The sequence below is a fragment of the Limulus polyphemus genome, unplaced genomic scaffold, assembly GCF_000517525.1.
Source record: "Limulus polyphemus unplaced genomic scaffold, Limulus_polyphemus-2.1.2 Scaffold86, whole genome shotgun sequence".
Lineage (NCBI taxonomy): Eukaryota > Metazoa > Arthropoda > Merostomata > Xiphosura > Limulidae > Limulus > Limulus polyphemus.
This window is the reverse complement of record NW_013665696.1, coordinates 828,097-837,684: the sequence shown is the minus strand read 5'-3', so window position 1 is coordinate 837,684 and position 9,588 is coordinate 828,097. Positions and strand designations below refer to the sequence as shown.

The window sequence follows — 9,588 nt, the reverse complement described above, 5'->3', positions numbered from 1 at the left end:
GTGTATATTATAAAAGTAACGTTCAATCCATTAGCGTGGATGGTAGGGTTCTGCTGACTGGCTGTATCACTTATGGTCAGTAGTTCAAAATTAAGGACGGCGGCAGATAGCCTTAATAACTTTACCATAAATACAAATTAATAATATATCCACCTTAATTTGATGACGAGGAACCCACTTTGAGACTAATAATGGCTGGAGACGGCTTGAATGGGTAATGAAGAAAAACTTTAATATAACAGCAAATGTACAACGTTTCGACAAGGTTTTGTCATCATCAGCCGTAAAAGAAAAGATCATTCTATAATTTACTAGTTGCCTTTTGAATAAATAGATAAAAGTTAAACAACTCTTTGATTGATTAATTTGATGTTGATCTGTATTAACGAACATACCGTTTCTTGTTTTTTTAAGAATTTAAATACAGGTTATACGTATGTTAATAAATGTGTTTTAAGACATTGTTGAAAAACAAGTTAATTAGTTTGTTTGATCGTGTTATAATTATTTTTTCTTTGAAGCAAAGTAATAAATAAAGAGATAAAAAAACATTTAGAGAAAGAAGGAATGCGAAGAACAGAGGGTGCTTTTGTTGTACGAAAGTCTCGAGGATAAACTGTCGATTCTAGCACGCACGCACGTGCAGTAAATCAAGACAGAACCGATACATATTTCTTTAGGTATCGTATAATAGTTATTCAGCAGGCCGAGTGTATCGGCTAAAACAACTGTGGATTTGGAGTGACATACTTTGGAATTGCACGAACATCCTACGCGACGTGAATATTATAACGTTCGTGGGCTCACTGAACCGCTTCGAATGTTCTCGTTGATTCCACGAAACTAGCACATGACTAGAAGACATGTGAACGATCGTGCAAATCGCGTTCCCTACCATGAGCTCTGTAGTCTGTCGAGATTGAGGAAACAGAAATATCGGTTTTTACCATGAATTACATCTGCATGTTCAGGTGTTAACCATCCATAGGGAACAATTAGACTCCGTAATTAAATCTAATTCAATTCAATATACTAGCTAATGTTTTACGAAATAAATAATCAGTGTACTATCATTTAACAAAAGTTTCAAACATGAAACGAGGTAACCCCATTTTTTTATCGCTCAACTAAGACGTGCAATACATGAATAGACAAATCTGAAAGTTGCTAAAGATATGCGAAACACAATGTCTTTAAGTAACAAAATATGTATAGACTATATAGCTGGATAACACTAAAAGATAAAGAATTGTCCAACTCAATTTAGTTCATTGTACATAGATATAAAATACTGTTATGATTTAAGAAAATATCACGTAAATTATATCACCGTATTATTAAACACGTAACCATAACTAAACCATTCCGTTATCTATTATTTATCAAATATTTAAAGCATATTGCTAAAACAGCTAAATGTCTAATATTGATCAAGGATATAAAAACTAAGTCGAATAACAGCAACGTCTGTAAAATACCATACATAATGAAACGTCTATTATGGGGAAGGAGCCTTAATTCCTATCATATACCAGAAATCTAAATATGCGGTTAAATAGCCATAATGTCAGATATTTACCAAAGATATAACACAGATCTCTGGAAACCACATTAGTATTATTATTTAATAAAGTCATTAAACAAAAGTATGGTTACGTAACTAGAGAATTCCATTTTCTATTGTTTACAAAAGGTATATATTATATTTCTCAAGCCTATAGCTGTATAACATACATTTAAACAACAACGATAGTTAGAAAATAAAAATAGCACTTTTTCCCTATCCCAATAATATCAAATAAACCGGAACAAAGCTATTAACCAAGAAAGTTATTAAACACGTAATTGGACAACTTCAGAGTATGTTAATAAACAAAGTTATTAAACACGTAATTGGACAACTTCAGAGTATGTTAACAAACAAAGTTATTAAACACGTAATTGGACAACTTCAGTGTATGTAAATAAACAAAGTTATTAAACACGTAATTGGACAACTTCAATGTATGTAAATAAACAAAGTTTTTAAACACGTAATTGGACAACTTCAGTGTATGTGTTCTTAAACAAAGCTATTAAGATGATGCCTAGTCAAGCACATTATCTATCGCTAACCAAAGGTGTCATCTAAGTTAATATCCTATATTATTGATAATAATATCCTATTATTACTCCAGAAACATTAAGATGATTTAGGGTATTTTGTGTGTTTATTAAGTTTTATTTTGTGTGTGTGTGTGTGTGTTTAGTATACAAAGAAATCGTGACACCATTTGTAAATGTTTTTTAATATATAATTTAATAGCTTTTACTATCTATTTTACACCTGATAATAAACTGAACAGATATGTAAATATATATTTATACACATTCCATATAGAGAAACACATTTTTTTATACATATCAACTACATAAAACTGTTCTTTTTTAATTATATGGCAATTTTCACCCCGCACAAATAGAGAGCTGTTATTGGTAGAAAACCAAAAAAAAAAAAAACACTTCGACAAACACATTGATAGACAGACACCCATAAAACACATGCTTATAATAGTCTATTATATTCGCTGAAGTGGGAGGAGGGTGTTTCTGTTATTGTTATCTTCACTTATTTTGAGTATGATTAGTGTAAAAACGTATTACACAGTTGGTTCCACTTACTTTGAAAACAGTGTTTTAGTATAAGTCTTCTTAGAATAAAAAAAAAAATTTTAAAGCAATTCCTTCATAAAAGGAATTTAGTAAAATAGTGAAAATATCGTACTTTCTCGTAACCGAAATAATTTTCGTTTGTTTCCTTCATCAAAGACAACGACACAACGTATTAAGTTTAAGGAAATGTAATAACACGATTCGTACTTTATCAAAAGCAGAACATAAAATCATTTTATTCTAATGTAATTTCATTAATAACAAGCTAGTGACGTTCAACTACAGAAGAAAATCGTATTTATTGAATGTGTAAAGATAAAAGTCTTATCAAGGTAGTTTTTAGTTCTCATTTACGCCGGTAGATTGCGATATTTACACAATAAAGACTCCTTAACTGAGCTCATTTTTTTTTCACCAAAGAGTATATCTCAAAGAAACATTTTCCTTCGAAAACCATACATCCGTTTTATCCAAATATTTTTCGCAGAACCTTATTATAAATAAAACACATTAAAACATACTATGTTTTTTTTATATAAACAGGGATAAAAATAATGTTATATCTTATATAAACAGAGATAATAATAATAATGACTTTGAAAACGAAGAAAAGTGAGCATGATTTAATAAAATATCATGGAAATAGTTGTGGCACATAAAACTATATGCTATATAGTACACTAGTATTCCTCCGCTAAACAAATAAGCTCAGATTATTCACCCTTGATTACTTTATTATTTTACTTTTAATTATCTATAATTTTATTCTTTATGACATAAGTGGAAACCAAACGCTGAAGTATATATTAGGAAATAATTTAAAATAAATCATTTTATCATGTTCTGTACATTAAAGAAATAGCTAGCACTGGACTCTATTTGTCCTGTCATATTTGACTATAGAAGCAGATCACCATCTCACCCCATTCCTTCTTTATACGTTCACTTTTTGTAAACCAGTCAAAATAGTAGAAACGAAGGAGGAATATTACTTTCTCCACGAGCATTCTTTACAATATTACTATACTTAGAACGTTTCCAAAAATGTTATGTTACTTAACTTTTATCTAAGAATTTTACACTTTTACTAAATGCATTTGTTAAGTTATTAATAGTTAGTTTCCTCTAAGACTGCCTACGTGTAGCAAGGCGACCCCAATTTGTATCTTGCAGTAAAAATACAAAGCATGCAACTAAATGTAATATTTCTGTTTCTATACACACCCACTTTTTAAAACTATTTTTGTGTCCAAGTCCTGTCTTATTGCCTTCAGAATTTACAGATTTATAATAAAATGTTGTTATCTCTGAGGGCAAGACTTTTTCATATAATATATATACACAGACACACACATATATATATATATATATATATTATGTTTTTTATCTTAACGTCGCTAATCAACTGAAAAATATGTTTAGTCTCCAACAAAACGTTTAACTTGAATCTAAAGCACATACTTGATCCGGATTTTAACTTTTAACGCCCTTCTATCCCTCGTCAACAGGTTTAATAATATATATAAAAACTGCACAATTACTGCCAGGACTAGCGAAGCTGCACCTAGGTAATCCTGTTTCCTGGTTGACAAGGACTAGTAACGTGGCGTCGGTAGTCTTTGGTTAGAGGAGCTATTATCACGAATCGCTTTGTGACCAGCAACCTTGGCCAATAAAGAGGTCTGATAAGGCTCTGGATAAGCAAGACATTGCCTAATATATTGTTGAGTGAAGTAGATACGGATCGCTGTTTGTAATTTAATTTTTTTATCTTTTTTTTCATATAGTTTATTCGACGTTTATTTATTTTTTGTTATCTGTCTTGCTTAACGTTGGATTCTATATTATTGTAAAAATATTTTTTTAAGTTCACGAGGTTATACAAAATAAGATTTGTATCATTATCTAAAGCAAATTTTAACTTGAAACTCTAGATAGCGAAAACCTAATAATTCAAGTAAAAATCCTAAATATTCACGTGTAACTTCATACTTGTGTAAATACGAGAGAAAATATAACGCTTGAATTACTTACTGATTTAGGCAATGTTACATAACCCATTGGTTAGAAGGACAAATCACATACTTGGGTAGTGACAGCTGTAGTATTACTGTAAAAAAAGTGTCCGGAAATTATGTAAACAAAAATTTTGTTTGCTTCAGATACAGAAGTCTTAAATCTCTGCAACAATGCTACTAAACTTTCATTAGACCAACGGAGAAGCATTGCAGCATGCACGGAATATCACGACAGCGTGACACGGGCCTGACAGGACTTTCAACATATTCAGAGATAAATGTTAATTTACTCATATAGTTTTCTGATATATGTACTACATGTTTTATTTATTTGTATTCTTTAATGTTCATGTAAAGTGCATAATATGTTTACATAAAATGTAACCTTTAGGCATATGTTTAATAAATTTAGCTGTTTTAAATTGTTAGTGAACTAAAAAAAAAAGTTATAATTGTGACGTAATTTACACGAGCAGAGATGATGTACAGAGTTATGACTGATTGTTGCCGCTCCAAGATAAACGCACAAGAGGTCTTGAAGATTATGTAAATACGTTAAATGTGTGTATTATACGTAGGCGATGTTTCCCTTATTGCAACTTGAATGGGCGATTATAATTAGCTTCTGTAGAAGCAGCCTCAGGTTAAACGTATTAAAACCATAAACAAACGCTCTAAAAGTGTCTTTGAAATATTTCATACAATGACGCCTATTTCTATGATGATGTATCACAGACAAGCCCAGCAGAAAACATGACATAAGATTCATCTTGATAGACTAGAATTTTAGCAAAGAAAGAATAAGAGCCTGTATAGAAAAAGTATGGAGCAAAAATCAGATTATATGTATGTCAAACACGTCTTCCTAATGCTACCCATATAATTGTGTTATGCGTACAAAGTAGTTTCTTGTTATAAAACTCGAAACATAATTTTTGTTATACAGCGATTACTAAAATGCAATTTTCGAATAAAAATTAATGATGGCGTTTTAAACTAAGAATGTTCTTGAAATATAGTGGCATCCGATAGATGTCGCTTGTTGAACAACAGAACAGGATATTAAAATTGGTGCTTCGTAATATTTTAGATAATAAAACGATTGGCGGTAATACATCAATTCTTTTAGCTCTGCGGTGTTAAAAAACATAGAATATTTTATTTTCTTCATCACTTGCACTTCATTTCATTCAACAGTTTTTAGTAGATAAGACATCATTAACGAAACAAAATCCGCTTTGGATGTCATTATTCATAGTAATAAATTAGGCACTGCATTGAAAAGTCTAAGCCTACATTAAGTGTTTATGTATAGCATATATATAGTTTTCTTTACATTCATCGATGTTTATAATCTTCGGAGGAAAATGTTGACATATACACAAACTTTAGGATATATCTAAATCACTTACCTACTAAATTTTTTCTTATGTTAAACATAGATGTTAAATATTTCAAGGTTCTTGATTGTCCGTTCGTTTAATTTTGAGGGCACCATTTTTTTTTTTGAAAAGTTACATAAATAAGTCTTCGAATGACCAATCGAAATGAATGTATAAGTCAGTTGAGTAAAACTGGTCCCACTCTCGCGTTACACCTGTATCTGGCAAGCTATAGTAATATCGAAATGTCGATATAAAAATAAGTGCTTACATACAAAGCTAAGTTATTTTCTCGAGGAACTAAATCTGTCATGGTTTGTAAGGAAAATTCAAATATTCTCGACTCTCTTGGTAGAATCTAGTGTTTATCTACTTCATACAGCTGTATGTCTTTTCATATGGAGCGACAGATGGTCCGACCTGGAAAATGCACGCTCACATAGGCGGCACTGGAAAGGTCTGTCACCAGTATGTTTTCGGTAGTGTCTGGTCAGTTCGTCTGAGCGGGCGAATTTCCAGCTGCATCCTTTCCACGTGCACTGGTAGGGTTTTTCACCGGTATGAGTTCGGAGGTGAGCCTTCAGGTGCGAACTCTTTGTGTACATTTTATTACAGCCCGGATAAGAGCAGGAGTGACTTGTGACCTTTTTTCGCCCAACATTACGACGACCTTTTTTGTTCTTGGCTTGAGAGGGATCAGGCAGCTGAACCATATTCGTTGTTGTCACATATCCATTTCTAGCCATATTGGTTCCACTTAGAAGGTCTACAAGATGAGGAGATGATGGCGGTGTCATCATCCTAAGGTGTTGCTGAAGCTGTTGTTGTTGTTGCTGTTGGATGGGATGACGAGGAGCTGGAGCTATAAGACGACCCACCTGGTGTAAGAGGGGCCGTTGCGGTTGTGTCACTGTTGATGAAACAGTTAGAGGAACTGATGTACAAACATCTAAATTTGTAGAAGGAACTTTCTGTTGAAAGTGAATAGCTGTTCTTTCTGGTGATGCTGGCGGCGATATCTGGCTTGACACGAACGCCATCTTGTTATTATCATCATTATTATTATACTGTGTCCAAGAGAGACCTCCATAGGATGCCTCTACCGTTGAAGTTGGACAAATCCCTACATTATAGGCTGAGCTCGTTACACTTGAAGACATTGATTGAGTAGGGACATGACCTAATTGTGAGCGAAACGTTTCACAACTAGCGGTAGAAGTGTCCACGGAAGTATGGTAAAACGGGAGGATCTGTTTCTGCAAAACATCTGCGTGGTTCTGTGTTTCAGTATAAAGACTTGTTCCGTCAGGATTGAGCACAAAGTCTAGATCCAGTAGAAAGTCATCAATGCTACTCTGAAGCTGAATTTGTTTTTGTTGCCTTTGTTTCGGCTGCCACTCCTGCACAAATGCACCAAAGTTGACCTGTGGGTGCTGCTGCAGTTCCTCTCTTTGAGTCTGGGGCAATATCTCAACCCTTGGAGGAATATGTAAAAAGGAAGCACTCGTATTCGGCTGCATCATTTTGAAGTTGTGGTCAGAGGGCTGTGAATCGACTAGCAACACACTCTCTATGTCATGCCACATCTGAAAGGATTAAATATTCCCAATAAGTTAAAAATAAAGCCATCTGTTGGTTTACTATAGATTTGTAGTTAAACAATACGTAAAGAAAGAAAACTTTGATTATTCTTTCTATAAAAATGTTATCACAAGGAAAATTTAGAAATATTTTGCGGGTTCAAACATTTTAGATGTAAAAAATCAATTTTCATCAGTTCAGAGTGCTAAGATATAAAAGTAAACATATAAATACACTGTAGAGCGATCACTTTTCAGTACTGAATTTTTTTGTTTTTAAAGGGTGTAATTTATTGAAAATATTCACCTCACATGAAGAAATAATGTTACATAAAAGCATCTTTTGGTATGTCACTCCTTTTGCGAACACTTTTTAAAATATATTTATTCGTATTAATGAATTAAAAGCGTTTTTCTATGAGTCACCTGCAGCAGTTTGGTTTGCATTATATAAATTTCATCAATACCAAGATGCTGTAAAGTTAGTCTGACACGTTAAAGAGTTAAAACTGAAACTAAGAATCAAACAAGGCTTAAGAACCAGACTCTTCAAACTCCATTAATTAAAATTTTGTATCCTAGACAAAATCGCTTTTGACCTAAGTCCACTTCAACTGCGATTTTTATGTTTTCTAGTATTGTATTTACCCTGAATTGTGTAATAATTTTTACTTTTAATTATTTGATGACAATTTGTTTTATTTAATAATATTGTTTTGTTAGAGAATGTGGCAATACTGACCAACAACATATTTAATATGTCTTGCAAGACTAGCGGAACATTATCTCGTAACAGGTAGACGATGCTTTGAAATTATATTCGTTTTCATCACGATGAGACACTAAGCTAACCAAAGACATAGAATTGCTAGTCGGTCATGACGATACTGTTGGAACACTTATAACGCCGAGCCTCACCTCTTCTTATTAGGATTCGCTTACTACCTATCTAACCACAATACTTTCATTACTTGACAGAAGAAGATACAACTTTCGAATTAAATAAATACAACAAATAATACAACCTAATTCAAAAAACTGTTTATATGAACCCAGTAACACGTCGAATTGTTAAAACCAAAACTGTGAAATCATACGAGGCTTAAGAACCAAACTCTTCAAACTCCGTTCATTAAAATATGTTATCCTAGTCGAAATCGCTTTTGACCTAAGCCTACTTTATCAAGCTACTCTTTTCCAGACTCCTGATTTATAATCTTATCCGACAGTAACCGTCCTGCGGTAATCTATTTAAAATTCTTAGCACATTATCGCCACCACATTTAAGAATGGCATGCAAAAAATATAGTATCATTACTCTTCTGAATCAGTTACGTGTACACACGTAAAAAATAGAAACTGTAAGACGTTTCTTGTTTCACACTTTGTATCCTCGGGAAATTTTCTCAAAGCTCGCGAAAATATCCATATCTCCACATCAATTTGTTTAAAGGGTCCCTTTATCTCTCTGACAAAGTTATACATACGATGTTTGGCAACTCCTGATGCTTTTTATCTAAAGAAGTCGATTTTGTTTTACCAAATAACTTTCATTTCATGTAATTTGGTTAATGCCAGGTTAATGCCTTCTTTCTCTATCTCTACTTCACACACAAAACTCTGCCAGCACATTTTATTAATTTCAAGGAGCTAAACATAATAGTTTTAAATTAATTAATTAGAGTTAAGGCGAAATCGAGTTCTTGCACCCACAGTTTATTGAATGTTTGCATGATATTATGTGTATAAGTGACCTAGTTTCATAAAAATTATTATCATATATACCGTATTTTTCGGAATATAAGACGCACCGGTGTATAAAACGCACCCTTATTTTGAAGACAAAGTTTTTTGGGGGAAAAAAAGCTACAGTTGCATTTGAAAGATTTTTATTGAATAAAAATTCAGTTTGATACTTTAAAAATTAGTATATATTGTTCTAAACACAAAAGATAT

At 32.5% G+C, this 9,588-nt stretch overlaps 1 protein-coding gene across 1 annotated transcript in view; it reads right to left on the bottom strand.

Moving 5' to 3' along the window:
• Nucleotides 1-5,507: 5,507 nt before the first annotated feature.
• Nucleotides 5,508-9,588, bottom strand: part of LOC106468247 (Krueppel-like factor 1) — a 12,866-nt gene continuing 8,785 nt past the window's right edge. Inside the window, exon 2 of the mRNA XM_013928668.2 lies at nt 5,508-7,638. Within this exon, the coding sequence (XP_013784122.1) occupies nt 6,427-7,638 (1,212 nt within the window). The 3' untranslated portion in view covers nt 5,508-6,426. The remainder of the gene's footprint in view (nt 7,639-9,588) is intronic.